The sequence below is a fragment of the Zingiber officinale genome, chromosome 7B, assembly GCF_018446385.1.
Source record: "Zingiber officinale cultivar Zhangliang chromosome 7B, Zo_v1.1, whole genome shotgun sequence".
In the NCBI taxonomy this organism is placed as follows: Eukaryota; Viridiplantae; Streptophyta; class Magnoliopsida; order Zingiberales; family Zingiberaceae; genus Zingiber; species Zingiber officinale.
Window position 1 is genome coordinate 107,744,705 of NC_055999.1, and position 21,006 is coordinate 107,765,710.

At 41.3% G+C, this 21,006-nt stretch overlaps 2 protein-coding genes across 2 annotated transcripts; one reads left to right on the forward strand and one right to left on the reverse strand.

Annotated features, from left to right (window-relative positions):
- Positions 1-1,248: 1,248 nt before the first annotated feature.
- Positions 1,249-9,598, reverse strand: LOC122006788 (probable sugar phosphate/phosphate translocator At3g11320). Its single transcript, XM_042562409.1, has 4 exons — positions 8,877-9,598; positions 2,535-2,638; positions 2,237-2,465; positions 1,249-1,713 (listed from the first exon to the last, which is right to left on the reverse strand). Exons 1-4 carry the CDS (start codon positions 9,396-9,398, stop codon positions 1,561-1,563), a joined length of 1,008 nt encoding a protein of 335 aa, XP_042418343.1. The 5' UTR covers positions 9,399-9,598; the 3' UTR covers positions 1,249-1,560.
- A 7,484-nt stretch (positions 9,599-17,082) lies between these two features.
- On the forward strand, positions 17,083-19,687 carry LOC122006790 (L-type lectin-domain containing receptor kinase VIII.1-like). The gene has a single exon (XM_042562410.1). The coding sequence runs from the start codon at positions 17,293-17,295 to the stop codon at positions 19,531-19,533; it is 2,241 nt and encodes a 746-aa protein (XP_042418344.1). The 5' UTR covers positions 17,083-17,292; the 3' UTR covers positions 19,534-19,687.
- Positions 19,688-21,006: the final 1,319 nt, after the last annotated feature.

The window sequence follows — 21,006 nt, forward strand, 5'->3', positions numbered from 1 at the left end:
CTTTTCACAACACACTACATCAACTACCCTAAAATTTCCATCATCCTTAATTTTTTATTATTTTCTTCTCTTTTTTTTTTTATTATTATATTTATGGAATGAGTGGAAAGAGAGAGATTGAAAAGATTGAGTGAAAGGAGAGAGATTAAAAAGAAATATTATTTTATTTTTAGGGTAGAGGTTTCATTCTCTAAACTTAGAGAATTATTATTCATCAAATCTAAATTTAGGGAATGGATAGGATAGCTGATGTAAAAGTTTTTTAACTATCTTATCAAAATTTTAGAGTAAAATCTTTAAATATGGATGCTCTTAGAATGAGTCTAATTGTTGGAGGTAAAACAATCACTTTATAATACTGCTATTAAATTGTATATATGCATGATCATTTAATAAGTCCCTAGGGGATGGCCAATTAATTACTTACAAGAAGATAATTTATCTTCTATAATGAGATAAGAAATTAATTTTCCACATGCATATATCCTTGGAGAAAAAAACTCCTCCCACTTCTAATCAACTTGATGGTTAACTATAAATTGACCCCGTAATTTTTCTCTTTTTAAATAACTTAGAAACGGATTATGAGAAATGTGTGAGATGAGCCTAATTAATTTTTACTATTACGATGATAGTTTCAATGAGCATATTTATAAGATTTTTTTTATCCCCGGGGAACAGAATTACTACCATAAGACAAGGATTCGAATCTCGACAAAGTCGAGGAAAAAAACCCTCCTCCGCATTGACTAAGTACAGCTTTCCGATTTACCTCCTCACATAAGATCGTAGGGCCGATCATGTGAAACCGCTGGGACGACAAATTCCACCTTTTGCTACCATATCTATAAGATTTTTATATAGACAGTGAGCAATAAGTCATATGAAGAAGTGTATGTTACATTTACTAGGATCTTTTGTTAATTCGATAACATGTGACGGTGCATCGTCATACAAACACTCTTCATATGACTTCAACCTCGTTCCACCATTAACCCACGTCTTCTTTGCTATCGAACTTGAGTTCCAAGCCAATTCAACTCAGCTGAACTCCAAGTACAACTCAATCGGACTACTCTGCCTACTTTGGCTCCATTCTCCAATTGAGTTTCTGATTAACTCTAGAGATTGATATACTTCTATCATTATTGTAAATCTTCCATAATAATCATTGTTAACTATTGTCTAAAGCAAAAGCATGAACTTTGCATAACAATCATGAACTGTATCTATTATGAAACAACTCGATCGAATAAAAGATATTCATTTGTATCAACAAAATGTTCAGTCTGAAGTTATAAATGGAATAAAGACTTCCAAAGAATGAATTCTCTACTGAACCTATTTGTCTACAACCAGTGACATGAGTAAGGCCCAGAACGAATGCTGACTAATGAAATTATTAATACACGGTACAAGAAATAGCTCCGTCTACACAACTATTCGACATGGTGGCAAATGAAAGAGAGGGAGTGCATCTGTTTGATTCTGTAAAATTATTGGGTTGTTTGATGAAGAAATAATGATTAGACGAGCCGAAGAGCTTACTGAGTCCTTGAACTAACTTCCCTTGTTACGCTTCTTGGACTCACTGTAGAGGATTACTCCAATGACCGTAAGTGTGTACCCTGCCATACCTGTAAAGGAGACTGGGTTCTTGAATATTAAGATTGAGATGACTACTGCCACAGCTCCTTTTGCATTTCCTAGAACCTACAAGGAATCCATGAGCCAGGAATGTTATGTAACTCATGAAACATGTCTTCGAGGCTTGATAAAAATCAAGAAATAAGGATGGAAGAATTTTGGGTGCATACTTAAGTCTGTAAACTTGATTTTTGCATTCACAGTATTAGAGTCATATCAAGAAAGCATAATATATCAAGAAGCAACTACTGGAGTAAACATGAGAAATTAAAAGTTCAGTTAAAATTTGCTTTGAAAAACTGTCTTACATACTAATTTGGTTAGATAGTTACAATTGAACCTTGGTTCCTCTGGTAGAGCTTATTCCCTAGTTGCTGAATTGGTTGACAGTTGGCAATGGAGTTTGCTCAATTGAGCAGATTAGTAGACATTCAAAATTTCCAATGTCTTTGAAAATAAAATTCTAAAAACTTATTTCAATAACAGTAATAAATCTATAACAGCTTAAAAGTTATGCAATATGCACTTTCATGAAATAAGTAAGGAATAAAGCAGCGCGAGCAATGTTTCAACTTTCAACAAAGCATACCTGGAGTGTCAAAGCACTGGTATGCTTGGTGACCAGGAAATTGGTCAAGTTAACAAAATAGGCTAATGAAGAATTGATCAGCAGATACCATATAACGTTGAAGTCTTTTCTAGCAAGTGCCAATGTAATGCCAACCACATTTTCCTCCATTATAAGGGTTGCTGGAAGTAGAAAAACAACTGCTATTGGAGCCATATATAAAAGCAGATTCATAGAGTTCAACTTCTCCCTGAACATTAAGAGCTGATAAGAAGGTATAATATCATTTTTAATAAATTTACAAGTGACTATAACTCACCCTTCAGAGGACATCAATATTCCTTGCAACACTGACTTAAGTGCCCTAGCAGCAGTGGCACCAATGCACATAATAAAACCAAACAAATGAAAGCTTGGCTCCCCCTATAAAGTTGAACCAATAAACTGTAAATATTCACATCTTTTATACAATTTTTTCTTTCAAAAGAAGACTGCAAGAATACGGGTTGATATGTTTAGGAAATCATTTGCATGAGCATAAAATACATGAATGGTGAACAGAATACTATCAAATTAGAAAAGAATACTGTTGGAAAATTAGGAGATCAGGAAATAATCTTTTAGATATGGATTGCATAAAATCAGGAAAGAATCTTTGAAAATCAGGAAATAATCTCTGATTTTAGTAATTTTCATTTCTTATGTTTCCTTTCTTTTATTTGTTCCTATTGCAGTATTTTGTATCTTCTATTTATTGATGTAATGTCTAGTTGAAAAATAATAACAATTCCTCTTCTTTCCGTTTTTTCTCTCATCAATCTTCTTGGTTTTCTTCATGGTATCAAAGCCCTAGGTTCGATCTAGGTTATTTTTCCATGGCAAATCAACATCCATGGAAGACTGTTGTCAACTCAAATTTAAACCCACTGATATCTTTCAATGGTTCGATGGAGACATCCTCTAATTCACTCTAAGTTAATATTAAGTGTTTTAATGGGAAGAATTACATAGAATGGTCACAAACTGTGCGCCTGGTGTTAGAAAGGAAAGGTAAACTTGGATATGTTACCGGAGAAGTGATAAAACTAGCTATTGGAGACTCCAGATTTAAAGCATGGAAATTTGAAGATTCACTGCTTATTGCATAGTTAGTCAATTCCATGGAGCACCCTATCAGAAAGTCATTTATGTTCCTACCTACAACCAAAAAGGTGTGGGAGACAGCTAGAGACACTTATTCGGATTTAGAAAACTCTTCGCCAATTTTTAGCCTAAAATCAAGGCTATGGCAAGCGAAGCAAGGGAATGTGATGTGACTTCCTACTACAATGAGTTGATAACGTTGTGGCAAGAACTAGATCTATGCTATGATAATATTTGGAATTGTGTTGATGATAGTGTTCATTTTATGAAACAGCAAGAGAATGATTGAGTGTTAATTTTCTTGGCGGGACTAAAAAAGGATCTAGATGAAGGGGTCGAATCTTAGGAAAGACACCTCTACCAACTATCCGTGAAGTATTTTCAGAAGTACGAAGAGAAGAAGCTCGACAAACTGTTATGCTTAATAAATCTGCCTCAGTCTCTACTAACTTAGGTTTGGAAAGTTCTGCCCTTGTTACTAAAGGTTTTTAAGAGGAAGCGAAGAAAAATGGCAAGAGTTTTGGAAAATAATGATGCCACCATTATAAACGCTTATGGCACATGTGGGAAAATCCATGGGAAGCCAAAAAATTAGAAGAAAAGAATTGATAGTAAAGGTCGTGCACTTCAGACTATTATCTCAGATCAAGAGGACCAATATACTCCTAGTGTACTTCCTTTCCAAGGAAAAAATAAACCAACTGTACAAACTCCTTGAGTCTCAGAAAAACCATTCTTGTTCAATAGCTCAAAAAGATAATTGCATGACAACAATCTTCTTTATTGTCAATTCTAATCGCGCTTGGATCATTGACTCAAGTGCAACTGATCATACGACAGGAATGTCAAACCTTTTCTCTTCATATAGACCCTGTGCAGGTAACCAAAAAATTAAGATCGCAGATGACTCTCTTTCAGCCATTGTAGGAAAAGGTTCTATTATAGTATCACCTATGCTCACTCTAAATGATGTTCTTCATGTTCCAAAGTTTTCCTATAACCTTTTATCTGTCTGTAAATTGGTCCATGATCAAAATTATCAAGCTAATTTCTTTGCATCTCACTGTGTATTCCAGGATTTGACCTCGGGGAGGATGATTGGCAGTGATAAACAAAGTAGAGGACTACTTCCTTGAAGATGGATCTAAATCAAGAAAACAATCTCAATTAAGAGGTTCCTACTTTGAATCTTGAATTGTAATATTATGTTGTGACATTTTAAATTAGGACATCCTAGTTTTTGATACTTAAAGCAGTTGTTTCCTAAATTGTTTCATAATAAAGATCCATTATTGTTTTAGTGTGAAAAATGTGAGATTGCAAAACACCATCGCACATTCTTCCCTTCACAACCATACAAGCCATCAAAACCGTTCATTATAATTCACAATGATGTTTGAGGTCCTAATAAGATAAACACACCCTCTAATAAAAAATGGCTTATCACATTTAGTGATGATCATACTCGACTTTGCTGGGTGTATTTATTAAAAAAAAATCAATCTTTAAAAATTTTTTCAATATGGTGCAGACTCAATTTCAAACTAATATACAGATTTTTAGAAGTGGCAATAGGGAGCATGGATTAAAATATCATGCTGAACCAGTCGAAACGGGCGAAACTTCTCGTTCCGCCTGTCAACCTGCACCGGCACGACCTCGATACCAAGCCCCGTGGCAACAAGAGGCATTGTGTGAACCCGCGACCCCCGCATCTGTAGCGCGACAGCTACGGAGGGGGCGCACAACCCCCGCGTCCACCACGGAGGGATCACGCGACCCCCGTGGCCGAGCCGGAGTCGCCTGAACCGCCGCGTTGTCACGCGACTTTCTCATGCAACCAGTCTGCTGGGTGGGTGGGTTTTTTTAATTAAAATTTAGGTAAATTATTTTAATCAACTCCTAGATATGATAGGAATAATATAAAGAGACTTTATTAAACCCTAATAAAATTATTTAATTAATTTATTTTAATTCTAAAAAAATATAATATTTTTTTTATTTATCTATTTTCATATTTATTTCCTGATTATTTTTAGATTTTAAATATTTGTGTTAAATATTTTATTTTTAATTAATATATTATATATTTAAAAAATACCGAAACTATATCGGCACGGTGCGATACGATACCGAAACTATATTGTACTGGTCCAGGACCGAAAACTCAGCACAGGTCGAGATTTTAAACCATGATAGGGAATATTTTAACATGATCTTAGGAAATTTTTTCCTTGAAAAGGGGATAGTTCATCACAGTTCGTGTATACATACACCTCAACAAATGGTATTGCTGGGAAAAAAAATAAACACCTCCTGGGGGTAGCTAAGCATTCTTTTTCAACCAAAGTACCAAAATATTTGTGAGGTGGAGCTATTTTAACTGCTGCATATTTAATTAATAGTATGTTATTTAAAGTTCTACAATATAAGACTCCATTCAATACACATGTTTTTCCACTATTCGTCTTTCGGCTAATTTACCATTAAAAATATTTGGTTGCACAACTTTTGTTCATGAGCATAGGATAACGAGAAAACTTGAGCCAAAGGCAAGAAATGTGTCTTTGTGGGTTACTCCCCTATGCAAAAAGGTTATAAGTGTTATGATCCAATATAAAAAAAAAATTGTGACAATGGATGACACATTTTTTGAAACACAACGTTTTTTAAGAGCATTCATCTTCAGGGGGAGAGTTCAAGGGAAGATTCATTTACTAACTTTAATGATATGTTTTTGTGATATATTTGAGTTTGAACCTACTAGCTCTACACAAACAACAAATGGCCCAGGATCGTTCTTTGAAACTCCTCTTATAATGAGTAATGTTTCTACTTAATCCATACCTACATTTGGCAATCAATAATCTAAAAAACAAAATTGTGAAAAACCTAGTACAATGCCACAACATGATATGTCAAGCAAGTAATAGATTCCAGGAAGGGGAACAAACTTGGAAGGGAATCGTCTACTTGAGAAATAATCATCAGAAAGGGAAAGATGAATCATCTCTACAGCATAGCCATGATTCTAAGCCGAGGGAGAATCTTCATTCTAGTACTAATAATTCTCTTCCAAGGTATGATAGTTAATATGAGTCTGACATACCAATAGCTCTTCAAAAAGGTGATAGATTTTTGTACCAAACATCCTATATCAAAGGTTGTGTCATATTCAAAGTTGTCTTCATCTCTTGTCACTTTTTGTTCTCAATTATCCTGTGTAAACATTCTTAAAAATATACAGGAGGTCCTACAACTTCCAAAGTGGAAGGAAGCTATGCTTAAGGAGATGAGAGCTCTTGAGAAGAATAATACTTGGAAGATTGTTACACTACCATCATGGAAAAACACTATGGGATATAAGTGAGTTGTCACTGTGAAGTATAACTCAGATGGATGGAGAGATATAAGGCTAGATTGGTGGCCAAAGGGTTCACTCAAACCTATAATGTTGATTACTATGAGACATTTGCTCCCGTTGGAAAACTAAATACGGTGAGAGTACTTTTATTTATTGTTGCTAATCTAGACTGGCCTTTGCTGTAATTAGATGTAAAAAATGCCTTCCTCAATGGTCTTTTAGAAGAGGTGTACATAAATAGTCCACTGGGCTTTGAGGAGAAATTTGGCTCAAAGGTGTGTAAATTAAGAAAGTCTTTATATGGTCTCAAGCAATCTCTAAGAGCTTAGTTTGAGAAATTTACTCAATCAGTCAAGAAACAAGGATACACTTAAGAACAAACAGATCATACATTATCTTAAAATTTTCCACCGAAGGAAAGATTGTTGTACTAATAGTGCATGTTGATAATATTATTCTCACAGGTAATGATGTGATTGAAATGGAAAGAGTTGAAGAAAAGCCTAGCAGTTGAATTTGAGATCAAGGATTTGGGAACATTAAGGTATTTCCTTGGTATGGAAGTCGCTCACTCTAGAGAAGGTATTGTTGCCTCTCAACGGAAGTATATTCTTGATCTCTTGGAGGAAACAGGAATGAGTGGTTGCAGACCCGTAGAGACTCTCATGGATCCTAATATAAGACTTTGAGAAAAAGAAAGTGTTCCTGTTGATACCAGTAGATACCAAAGGTTAGTTGGGAAACTAATTTATCTATCTCATACTCAACCGAACATTGTTTTTTCAGTCAGTGTTGTGAGTCAATTCATGCATGCACCATTTGAAGAACATGTTGAGGTTGTTTATAGAATTCTAAGATATTTGAAGACTACTTCTGGAAAATGTCTAATTTTCAAAAACACTAATCAAAGATGTGTTGATGTGTTTATTGATGTGGATTGTGTAGGATCGGTTAATGGCAAGAGATCTACTTCAAGATACTATACCTTTGTATGGGGAAACCTAGTTACATGGAGAAGCAAGAAACAAAATGATGTAGCCAAAAGTAGTGCAGAAGTTGAGTTTAGAGCAATGGCTCAGGGAGTTTGTGAAGTGTTGTGGATATACAGACTACTTGAAGAGCTCAAGAAACCAATAGAACTTCCATTGAAGTTATATTGTGATAATAAGGCCACAATAAGCATTGCTCATAATCCTGTTCAACATAGAACGAAACACATTGAGATTGATTGACATTTTATAAAGGAAAAAAATTGAAGCAGGACCCATTTGTACCTTCTAATCAACAAATAGCTGACATCCTGACAAAGGGACTTGCAAGAGTCAATTTTGAACAGTTAATATGCAAGTTGGGCATGATTAATATTTATGCACCAACTTGAGAGGGAGTGTTGGAAAATTAGGAGATCCTGATTGTATAAAATTAGAAAATCTTTGAAATATTGATTGTATAAAATCAGGAAAGAATCTCTGATTTTAGTCATTTTTATTTTTTATGTTTCCTTTCTTTTATTTGTTCCTATTTCGGTATTTTGTATCTTCTATCTATTGATGTAATGTCTAGTTGAAAAATAATAACAATTACCCTTATTCCCCTTTTTTCCCCTTCAATCTTCCTGATTGCTTCAAACACCAACAGAGAATCAAAGCATAACAAACACATGGCTACTTGACTCAATTATGCTGTTAACTTCCTTCCATCTCAACTAAGACTAATCTATTTGTTTCATGTTATTTCCAAAGCAATTGTTTTAAGAGGAACCAAAAGGAGATGCGGCGAGATGACTGATCATCAATATAAGCGTATTCAGCTAACTTTACACCAGAAACTTATCACAGTGACAAGGAGGTGGAGTCCCCATCAGATTCAAAGATCTAAATCACGAAACTGACTTCGTTTTTTATCTCCTCATTGACATCTATGTATCTGCTGGTAGATAAATAATATAATATATAGATGACCCGAGCATTCTTGGGAACCGGGGACATCTCTCAGATGAACCGCATATCTGAATGGGCGTTGTCAGAAACCCCTTTTTTCTAAATTTATATGCTTAGAGAGTATAGATAGAACATATTACAGGAATTGTGAAGTGTAGTTAAATTTAGAGCAAAAGTGAATGCAACCAAATAAACAGCAAAGCGGAGCACTCACCCCACTAGCGATAATAACACCGGTAACGACGGGCACGAGGGTAATGTACGTGAGCCACGATTCTTTCCGGAGAGTCATGAGGTAAGCAAACACAGCCGTGAAGAAGGGAGTGGTGGCGCCAACGGCCTGGTTGAAAGAGACAGGAAGGTAGCGGAGGGAGATATTGCCGCTGACCACTGAACCGCAGAAGACGAGGCTGAGAGCGCTGATCTTGAGGAACTGGATGCGCGACCGTATGGACTGCATCGGCACGATCTTGAACCAGGCGATGGCGACGTAGCTGAGAAGGGAGCAAGCCATCATGTGGCACAAGGTGAGGAAGATCGGGTACTTGAACCCGTAGTTGCTGAGCAGGTACTTGTTGAGAAGGAGCACCCCGATGTTGGAGGCGTACCAAGCGGCGACGAGCCCGAGGGTGAAGAACCTCTCGTTGGCTGGCGATGGCGACACCGCCACTGCCCTTGCGCTCATCTTGGCCGCCTCCGGGTCGTCTTCCCCGCCGCCGCTGCTGCTTCTCCTCATCCGGATCTACGCTGGCATGCGCGGGGAGGGCTCAGGGTTCCGATCCAAGTGGGCTCTCCAATTGGGGAGTTCGTTGTCGATCGGCGGCCGACGAGATCCGTACAGGGGAAGGAAGAGCTGATGATTCGATCGGATCTGGGACGGAGAGGAAGGAAGCGAAGTGGCGGATGAAATCGAGGAGGGAAAAGGGATGGATCTGGGAGAGCGAGGGAATGTAGGGTGGATAGGAAGCCATTTTATATGAGAACAGAAGTGACGGTCACGATAGCGGTGACGGAGAACTTGACGGAGACGCAACGCCCATTATAACTCAATTTGTAAAATATGATAAAAGTGATTCCCGAGAGCTCAATTGGTATGGAAGAATGATATATTCAAGGAAAAAAAAATTAAAAATAGATATATAAAGTGATGGGACTCACAAAAAGTAGAATAGTGGGTCATGACTTTATGTATCTGATCCGGTAGTGAGAACAGGGGACCAAGCCCTGTGGAGTCAACGCCACGTGGAAGTCAAAGCGGCAGTTGTCCATCCGGAAAGGGTCGGGCCCGACCGGATGGCCGACCGGCCGTCCGGTGGAATCGAACGTCCGGAGGGATGGGTCCGATCGGCTGGCCGACTGGACGATGTTCGGCTGATGGTTAAAGGCGCCCTATCGAAATTAGGGTTCCGGCGCTCAGTGGAAAAGGTCGCAGGGCCGAGCGGACTGTACGCTCGGCCAAAGCCATAAGGTAACACTGCTAATAGTCTCCACAAAGCACGTGGTGGGGAACCTCCCCAAGTAAACCACCGCATATGTCCGGCCGGATGTTTAGGGAGCTGTCCGCCCGAACGCTAGATCTGGAGCGAAGGGGAAAAGGACAAAGGAGGTCTTTTTCTGACAGCAGGTATGTTTCATGTGTAGGCCATGCTCCAAATCTTGTGACAGAGGATTCCGCTGTCCCATCGAGGACATGCTGAGACTGTAGCAGTATGGGTTAGGGAAGCTCATTGACAAACCCTTACTGGGTTATGGGCCATGGACACGTGTACACCTCGGTAGGTGTACACTCACTTCTTCACTGCCCTATATAAAGGCCCTCATTCTTCGTCGGAGGTACGCTTTCTACGAGTTCTGGAGTCACTTTTTCTCTCTTGAGCTTCGCCTGACTTGAGCGTCGGAGGGTCGCCGCCAGGAACCCCTTCCCGGCCCGACTTCTGTGCAGGTTCGCCGGAGCTGCGTGTTACCAGTCGAAGATCCACGTCAACAGTCGGAGAGCGCCCCATGCCCAACGTCCGTTGGTTCAGCATTCGGACAGGATCAGTATCTATTTTTAAATTTTTCCTTGAGCTTTTTTCCTTGAGCATATCATTGCTCTTATTTAAATTTATTTATTTAATTAATTATATATTAAATGAATATATATATAAGTTTGTTTAGCAAAGAGCAGGTCCCCTCAGGACGGTGCGATGGTTAAGGCATGGGGTGTTGCCACATGAGGTCTTGGGGTCGAAACTCGGCGTGACCGAGCATAACCTCCCCCATGTCTTGACCATTTGCACTAAGGGCGAGGAGAGTGGGAAGGAATAGGGATAGTAATATTCTCCGTGGGTACAGATTTTATGGGAAAAATTTAAAATGGGAATGGAGATCTCTAATTTATTCGGAGATAGAGATGGATTCAAGGATTTTTTTTCAGGGATGGAGTGGATTCGGAGCCGATATGGGGATATTGTCCTCATCCCCGAACCTGTTCTAAAATAATAATAATAATAATAATCCTGTCAAGAATCTGAGAAGATGGAACTGTTGATGTGGCTAAAATGTTAACCGCATGACCCGGAGTGAAGAGAGGTGATGAGCTGTCTCCCATGTTGACTGAGTCGTCAGAAGCCCTCTAGTCAACGCTACCTGTAGCCAGCGACCGGGTTACCCCGATCCCTGATATCCCGATGCTCGAGGCATGTTCCAAAAATATATAAGCAGTTGAATAATAGTAGAGCAATAAAATGAATAAATAATGAGTACGGTGACGTACCTTGGTCGAATGAGGCACCCTCGGATGGATCGGTGAGCTAGTTGCAATGCTAAACGAGTCGTCATGACCCGAAAGAGTGGGTGAACATGAGCCATAAAAGGAGCTGGATCTGGGGGTGGCAACCCAAAGTCGGACGCGCATGGATCCGACAGACAACATGTGGATCGGAACCTGACAGCGACACACATATCGAGAGATGACATCGGCACCAAGGTCGGGCTATGATAATGGCACATAGGCCGGAATATAATAACGACACGAAGATCGGAACCCCATATCAGCTCAAAGGCCGGAAATGACCACACGCAAGCTGGAAGGTGTGACAGTCAGAACAAGATCGCGGCGCACGGGCCAGAAGCATACGACGGCGAGGAATCTGCACTGAATAAGCGGGATCTCAAATTTGGCGCCTGCCAACTACGGCGTGAAGGGAGTGGTCGACTGTGGCGTGAAGGCAATAGCCGTAGAGCGCAACAGTGACATCCTCAATGTCAGACTGTGTAGCGACTTGCCGGCGAAGATGTGACACGCGAGGGAGAAAGGGAAGGGCTGCTCTAGTCCCTGCGTGTGGCTGTGTCGGAGGAAGGTAGCGTGGCGGCTGCCTCGTGCATGAGAGGCAGCGTGCAGATGCGAGAAGAGGAGAAGAGCAGCGCGGTCTGCGCAATGGACTGGAGGCAGGCCAGCGGCATGCTTGACCGACGGTGGTAGCGGCTGGCAAGGGAGGAGAACATGGCATGCATCCCTCATGGCGGCGACGTGTCTCAGCCAGCTGCGACCTGGATCAAAGAGGAGGAGAAGGGATAGAAGAGCAGAGGTCTCGCTATCCAGAGGTGACGGTCGTAGGAGGTGGTGGCGTCTGGCCAAGGGCGAAGGCGATGAGAGGGTGGCGCTAGCGCTGGGGGATAAGCGGCACTAGCCGCGTGGTGTGTGTGAGGCGGCGAAGTGCATCTTACAGCCCAGGCCGTGGTGGCGGCGACCCCAAATCCCCTCCAAGGACCCCTCTTGTCTCCCTCGTGGTGGCGGTTGAAAACCCCTCTGTTGGTGCAATCAACTTCTAGAGTTTCGATATTTGACAATATACCTAAGTTTGGTTAACTTGACCAAGGGTTGATCCAAACAGGACTTGATGTTTGGGAGAGAGAAGTCTAGTCAGGACTAGATGACTAGCAAAGGTAAGTCCTAACCAAAGGTTAGGCAAAGTGGAAGTCCTAGTGAGTGAAATCGGGCTCTAGTGAGTGAAGATAGGTAATGGAACTCCTGATGAGTGAAGTCGGACCCTAGTGAGTGAAACTAGGTGGTGGAAGTCCTGGTGAGTGAAGTCATGCCCTAGTGAGTGAAGCTAGGTAGCGAAAGCCCTAGTGAGTGAAGTCAGACCCTAGTGAGTGAAGTTAGGTGGAGGAAGTCCTGGTGAGTGAAGCCAGGCAATGGAAGTCCTAGTGAGTGAAGGTAGACAACCCTAGGGGGGATATAACCCTAGGTTATATGTGGCCGCGGTCGACCGGACCAGCAAATTTTGAATTCTGTTAACACTATTTTACCTTACCATTTTATCTATTGTGCTAACTTAGTGTTGCAGGGAAGTTCAACTAAATCGACGGGTCGACCGGATAGCTGGCACGAAGTCTACAATGGTCGACGGCCTGACCGGGTGTCTGACAAAAGGTAAGTAAAGGTAAGTCACTGGAGAAGAGTGACTGTGAGGACGTGCCCCAGTTGAGGGACAGTAGGTGTCAGTCCAGTTTATGTCCATTTGGGACCCCTAAGCTGAGACCTTGACTAGTTCCTAGTTCTGGAAGGACAGGAGCTAATTACTCTTTTTATTATTTGTCTATATTTGTGCTGACACTTGTCTTGGAAGTTATTTGGACTAACACATCTTTACCGGGTAAGAAAGCAAATCTACCTTCTGGTGAATAGTACCCAAAGGCGCCTTCCATGGCTATGGAAGGCGTCACGGTACTGTTCATAGAAGGTACCTTCCATGGCTATATGGAAGGCGCCTTTAGCTGGATAAACTTTGGCCAAAGTCTTGGATATGCACCGAAGTGATCGGGATTGATTTTGCCTCATTGGAGGCACCTTCCATGATTATGGAAGGCGCTCTCCAAGCTTTTTATAAGACAGTCTCGAGTGTGCATTAAAAAAATAACTACATATGAGCTACTGCGCGCACATTTGAGCTTCTGACTGCTCCCAGTTCATGTTGCGACTCTGTTGAGAAGCTGCTGAGCCCAACGACTACTCCGAGGAGTTCCGATCACACTCGACAAATAGACATCAACACAAAGCGCTGTCATTTCTATTATTAAAGTGTTGGTAAAATTTCTTTTTGTACTTAATTACTATAAAAGGGCAAGTGCAGGGTGTTGCACTTGGCCTAACTTTTCTTGTACTCGATTATCTCTTCCGGGGGTACCAGAAGAGGTTTTTAGTAGATTGCACATCGATAGGTCCGCGAGACCTGTGCCTTGGAGTAGGAGTCGCCGAAGGCTCCGAACCAAGTAAAAACCGCTCATGTTTTTCTGGTATTTTCTTATTTACTTTTCGCTGCGTACTCCTGTTTTTAAAACAAAAAAGAAGCATTTTGAAAACCACGTGACTCACCCCCCCCTTCACTTGCGTCACAATCCAACACCCTCTTCTTCCTGGTGTCGCGACGTCAAAGTAAACCAAACGTCAGCCTCCTCCTCTCCCCCCACATGAACAGTGCCTACTCCTTAAAAACTCAAACCCTTAACATGTCAAATGACGAAAATACCCTCCCTTCCACCTGTCCTAATCTCATTACCGTATCAAATAATAATAATAATTTTTTAAAAAATAATAATAATATTAATATTAAAAAAATTAAAATATAATAATAAAATTATTATTATTATTAATAGTAAATAATAATAATATAAAATTAATTTAGGGATGAAAGTGGGGATGGGGGATGGGATGACGATTTGATCCTCGGTGGTTCGGGTTCGAAGATTTTCCGAACTCAAAAAAGTAGGGATGGGGATGGGGATGAAATTCGCGGACAAGGATGGGGATGACAAACACGTCCCCGCCCCACCCCCTTGCGAAAGAGATTAATCAGATGAAAAATATTCGCATTTATTTAAATTGAGGATATAAATTGAAATTTTAAGATTTTTTGTATTTTACGATAATTTATGAAAGGCCATGTACATATTTTTGAATTGACTAAAAAGTACATGTTACTTTAGTATTTATCAAATGACGCATTTAATTATATTGTGTTCTTCTCGTTCTACTCCTAACTTTTTCTCTTTCTCTTTCTCTATTATTTTTTTCTCTTATATCTCTCTTATGCATATAACATCTTTTCTTTTTCCACACCTTTCTTCTCTTTCTTTTTCCTTTTGCATGCATACATGTATAGCGTGGATCGATATATAAATCATATTAGGCTCACAATGTTTAGGATTTAATTGATTCTTTTAATAATATTTTAACATCTTATTTCGACAATGGAGGACACCGTTGGACTCCTTACAACCTCAGAAATTCATAGAACCTAAAATAGTTGTAATATGAGATTTCTAAATCTATCAATAGGTTTTAATCGAAACATACTGATGAACCTAGACAAATCCAATTAGACTCATTTTAGTTTATGTGGATTTCTAATGCTTCAAGAAGTCTAACGGTATCCTTCATTACTTATTTTGGCTTCTCCAAAAGTATTAAAATATTATCGAAAGAATTAGCCTAACGTGCGTCTGATATAAATCATAGGTCTGATATAGTTTATCATGTCCATGTTGGATCTTATATAGTTCCATATTAGATCCACATTGGGTTGATTCTTACGATAATATTTTAACACATCTAGAGAAGTTGAAATAAGTAATGAAGGGCATCGTTGGACTCCTTGTAATCTCAAAAATCCACATAACCTGAAATGGATCTAATATAACCTATCTAGGTTGATAAGTGGATTTTGATCGAAATTTACTGATGGACCTAGGCACGTCCGATTAGACCCATTTCAGGTCCTATGAATTTTTGAGATTGTAAGGAGTCCAACGATGCCCTCTATTACCTATTTCGGCATCTCTAGAGGTGTTAAAATATGATTTAAAAAATCAATCCAATGTGATATCATATCGGGTCCAACGTGGGCCTAATATGGAACCATATCAAACCCACAATTTATAATAGGTTCACGTTGGGTTGATTTTTCTGATAATATCTTAACACCTCTAGAAAAGTCGAAATAAACAATGGAAGAAATGATTAGACTCCTTGTAATCTCATAAATTCACATGACCTGAAATGAGTCCAATCAGACATATCTTGGTCGATCAATGAGTTTTAACTGAAATTCATTGATAGACCTGGACAAATCTGCTTAGATCCATTTTCGATCTTGTTGATTTCTAATATTGTAAGAAGTCCAAGAGTATCCTCTATTACTTATTTCGGATTCTCTAGAGATGTTAAATATTATTAAAAGAATCAGCCTAATAGGTCTGATATGGTTCCATATCAAACCCAAATCATACTTGTTTTTATACTATAATAGGAGATTGTCAAGACTCATCCACAATATAAGAGGACCATCCTCACTATAAGATGACCATTGAAGTCATTTTCTATTTAACTGAAGGTCAAAAGGAAGAGTTATAACCTACCTTTTGCCTTCTACAAAGAAAGGCTCGATGGTCGATTGATTAAGTCTTCATTCTTTATAATTTCTAAAAAGGCTTGATTTTTTTGGTTCGGATAGATGAATTAGGTAATAATCAAAATCAAGCTATTTGGGACAGGCATTGTAATCTTTTTTTGAATCTCATGGGAAATTGACCATTGGTTTACTTCACTTCAATTCAACTACGAGAAAATAAAAACTCAAAATCGCAATAGGCATCACCACCGTTAGATTCCTTATAACCTCAAAAATTGACAAGATTTTAATGAGTCCAATCAAATTTATATATCAATGATTTCGATTAAAATTTATTGATCAACCTAGAGAGTTTAGATTGTAATTATTTCAGATCATATAAATTTCTGAAGCTGCAAAAACTCCAATGATACATTTCATTATTTATTTTAACTCTCCTAATGTGTTAAAATATTATCGAAATATTAGTTAAATCCTAAAAAAACATTATGAATTTGATACGATTTGTATATTATACCTGCATTTTATGTATATATGCAAAATAGAAACACATGAAAAGAGATAAAAAGAAAGAGAAAAGAGGTTACGTGCAGAGGAAAAACGAAGAAAAAAAATTATCAAGAGGTAGAATAGAAAAAAAAAACACATAATTAAGTATGCTTTCGATAAATACTAAAATTGTAGGTGTGTTTTTGTCAATTTGAAAATCTACAGGACTCATTTGATATTACGGTATATTTTAACATGCACGTGTTCAATAATTGACATCGATGTGAGCGGAAACAAGGCAACGGTCGATCGAGTAAAACCGCGGCCGGCCGGAACTTGATGGTCAGGGGTCGAACTCGAACCAGTCGCCATCGGAGTTCGAACCGAACGTCTCCATTTCCGTGTCGCAATTTCCAAGGTCGCATTCAATGGCCCCACACGTCCTACGTCACGTTTTTTTAATTAGTCTGTGATCCAGCTCAATCAGGCATTAGCCGACCACCTTCCACACTCTTACCGTTGCTCGAGGGACACATGTCGGTGCCTGCGCTCACTTGCACCGTCTCCCCTGTCTGCGACGCCCCTTCCTTTTCCCACTTCCCTTCCTTTCCTGTCCTCTCCCTTCTGTGTTCTCTCCACTTCCACCACTCACCTTTCCCCGCAAGGCTTTCCCTTTCTCCGAGCTTCTTCTTCCGCGGGCTTCTCTCACCTTCTGATGAAGCTATGCTCGTCGAGTAGCCGCCCATAATGCCGATCCGGAGACTGCTCGCTTTGCTTCCGGTGGTCGTGCTTCTGGTGGCCGCGGGGAGGGGCAGAGGCGGCGAGGCGGTGATGTTCAACTTCCGATCGCTTACATTGGGGAGCCTCAAGCTGATCGGCGACGCGCACCTGAAGAACAACAGCATCCGCCTATCGCGCGAACTCCCCGTCCCCAACTCCAGCACCGGCCGCGCCCTCTACGCGGAGCCCGTCCGCGTCCGCCACCCCGACACTCGACTCGCCCTCCCGTTCTCAACGTTTTTCTCTTTCTCCGTCGCGGATCTCAACCCGTCCTCTGACGGCGGTGGCCTGGCCTTTCTCCTCGCTCCCGACGACGACTCCCTCGGCGACGCCGGCGGGTTCCTTGGCCTCTTCAACGCCAGTGAGGGAGGCAAGGCCTCCGTCGTCGCCGTCGAGTTCGATACCCACATGGACGTTGAGTTCGAGGACATAAATGCGAACCACGTCGGTGTTGACCTCGGAAGCTTAGTGTCGGCGCGGGCCGCCGACCTGGACTCGGCCGCGATTGATCTCAAGGGTGGAGACCTCGTCAACGCGTGGATCGAGTACCATGGCGCTGCTGCGGAAGGGCTGCTCGAGGTATTCGTCTCCTACTCCACTCTTCGCCCCGCCTTTCCCCTACTCTCCTTCGAGGTGGATCTCGGCAAGTATTTGAACGAATTTGCTTACGTCGGCTTCTCTGGATCCACTCAAGGGAGCACAGAGATCCACAGTGTCGAGTGGTGGAGCTTCTCCTTGCCTTCGATTGATGCTGCCCCGCCGCCTTCAACACCGGCCTCTCTTCCGCCGCCGCCCGCGATTCCCATCTTTCCCTTCTCAGTTCCTCCGCCGCCGTTCTCCCTCTCTGCTTCTGCCCCTGTGCCGACTGATGCCGAAGGACCAATCATTGGCACAGTGAGGTCATCGTCAGGTTCGCCGTGCCAGAGCAACGGGTTGTGTCGTCAGGGCCCCGCTGCTGTCGCCGGGGTGGCTACGGCCGGCGCGTTCGTCTTCGCAGCGGCTGTTGTCGGCGTTGGATTCTGGGTATTCACCCGGAGGTCCAAGTCTCCTAAGAAATGGGAGAGCTTGGCTGCGACTTCCGAGATGGTGAACAATCCGAGGAATTTCTGCTACAGAATGCTCCTCATAGCAACCCGGAACTTCGATCCAGATCGCATCATTGGCCATGGTGCCTTTGGTACCGTCTACAAAGGGATAATCCCTGAGACGGGAGAAATGGTCGCCGTCAAAAGATGCATCCAAAATGGCAGCCACGCTAGCGACCAGCAGGCGCGAGCAGAATTCCTCTCAGAGCTTTCCATCATAGCCGGCCTCCGGCACCGGAATTTGGTCCGTCTACAAGGTTGGTGCCACGAGATGGGCGAAATCCTCCTGGTCTACGACTACATGATCCATGGGAGTCTCGACAAGGCTCTGTTCGATCCAAAGGCGGCGCCTTTAGGATGGCGACATCGCAGAAAGATACTAATCGGAGTAGCATCCGCGCTCGCCTACCTCCATCGCGAGTTCGATCGCCAAGTGATCCACCGCGACGTCAAATCGAGCAATGTGATGCTCGACGAGGGCTACCACGCTCGGCTCGGCGACTTCGGCCTTGCTCGCCAAGTCGAGCACGACAAGTCGCCGGACGCCACCGTAACGGCCGGAACGATGGGTTACCTCGCACCGGAGTACCTCCTCACAGGCCGCGCAACCGAGAAGACCGATGTCTTCAGCTTCGGTGCGGTTGCCCTCGAAGTGGCGTGCGGCCGTCGTCCCATCGACAGTGACAACGATAACCACCGCATCATAGGCGGCGCCGGAAGCAGCACCAGGAGGTGCAGCAACTTGGTCGAATGGGTGTGGGGTTTGCACGGCGACGGGAGGATACTGGAAGCGGTCGATCCCCGATTGGAAGGTGAATTCGACGAGGGAGAGATGAGGAGAATGCTACTGGTCGGTTTAGCCTGCTCGAACCCGGACTCCATGATGAGGCCAGCGATGAGGAATGCCGTGCAAATGCTCAACGGGGAGGCCGACCCACCCTTTGTTCCGGCGTCGAAGCCGTCGATGAGCTTCAGCACCAATCAACAGCTATTGCTAAGCCTCCAGGACAGCGTCTCCGACTACAATGCAATGGGGCTGAACCTATCAATGTCTTCATCTTCTTCTTCCTCCTTGAGGAGCACACTGAGAGGATGTGGTGGAGGCGCCGGCGAAGGGCCTTAGATCCTGATGACGGTACTAAATTTCAACATAATTCATCAAATTCAGTATATATTTTACATGCAATAAGACATTTGTTCTGAATTAATTGTTTAATTTCTTTCTCATATCTTTGGAACCATTAATTCCCTATTCAATTTAATGCATTTATAACACACACTTTAGGTATCTCTATCACAATTGTGATTATAGAATGAGCTTAGGCCAGTGTAAGAGGTAAGAGAGCTATCATGTGTTCTTGTGGGGACGAGGACAGGGTTTTTGGGACGAGGACAGGGTGTTTGTGGGGTGGAATTGCCTCTGGTTTATTAGTCAGTCAGTCCTTTATTCTTGAGCCAAAATAGTCCCCTTTCTCTTCTTTTCTCTGAAAGAATGGATTGTACATCCTTTTCTCACTTTGTTTATCTATTATAAAATAATAAATTTATAATAGGATAAGGATCAATTTTTTACGTACATAGAGAAAAAAACTACTCCCGTCTCTTAGTCAATTTGTTGTAGCCTAATGCACTTGTACATGACAAGCATCCTTTTGTTTCTCCTTCTCGTGGCTCATATGAACCCCCAATTCTTTTGTCATTTTAGTTTTTATTTATTTGGATTATTCAATCTAGTTGTATATGTATACGAGTTTTGTAATTTACAACAAGCAATGAAGTTCAAGTTCATTGGTTACCTTGTGCCCGACGTGATCCCATGGACCACAATCCCTAGGCTTACATGAGTCTTAAGAAGTCATGGGTATAGACGGTGTGTGAGTCCTATATTCACTTATTCAGTCTAGTCATATAATTTACATTTTGGATATTTGGATGTTGACACAAAGACGTCTTCCTACGAGAGACATGTAAGACTATTTGTAGAATCGACACTATACTTTTTGTTGACCGGAGTTAACAATATAGAAGCATTTATTTTTTAGATGTTCATTTATTATGGAGGTATGGACTAGGATTAGAGATTGACTATACATATATGAGTATACATAAGAGATACTATGAGTCTCCATGCATTTCTATAGAGGTGGACATCTAATTTTGTCTTTTTACTATACATGAGAGATACTATGAGTCTCCCTGCATTTCTATAGAGGTGGACATCTAGTTTTGTCTTTTTGATTCATTTTGTAGGAAGGACTAGAAATAGTATTATTATTATTATTATTATTTTGCGAGGGACAGTTAGAACAGAAAAAAACAATCTATAGGAGTATAGAGATCCATGTATAGGAGTGGATTATGATCTAACACTTTGACAATATTTATTATGCCCCCATTGGATTACCTGACTAGCTTTTAATATTCAATTATTGTACTCTTGGCCTTTTAATATATATATTACATATCAGAAATACATGAGGGGATCAGATCCAGCATAGCATTCTGCGGGTCTAGTTGTGTAACTTGTCTCTTTTGACACTTTATTGTGTGTTTCTCAAGAGTTATATTTTTAATATTAAAAATTAATTTAATTAAA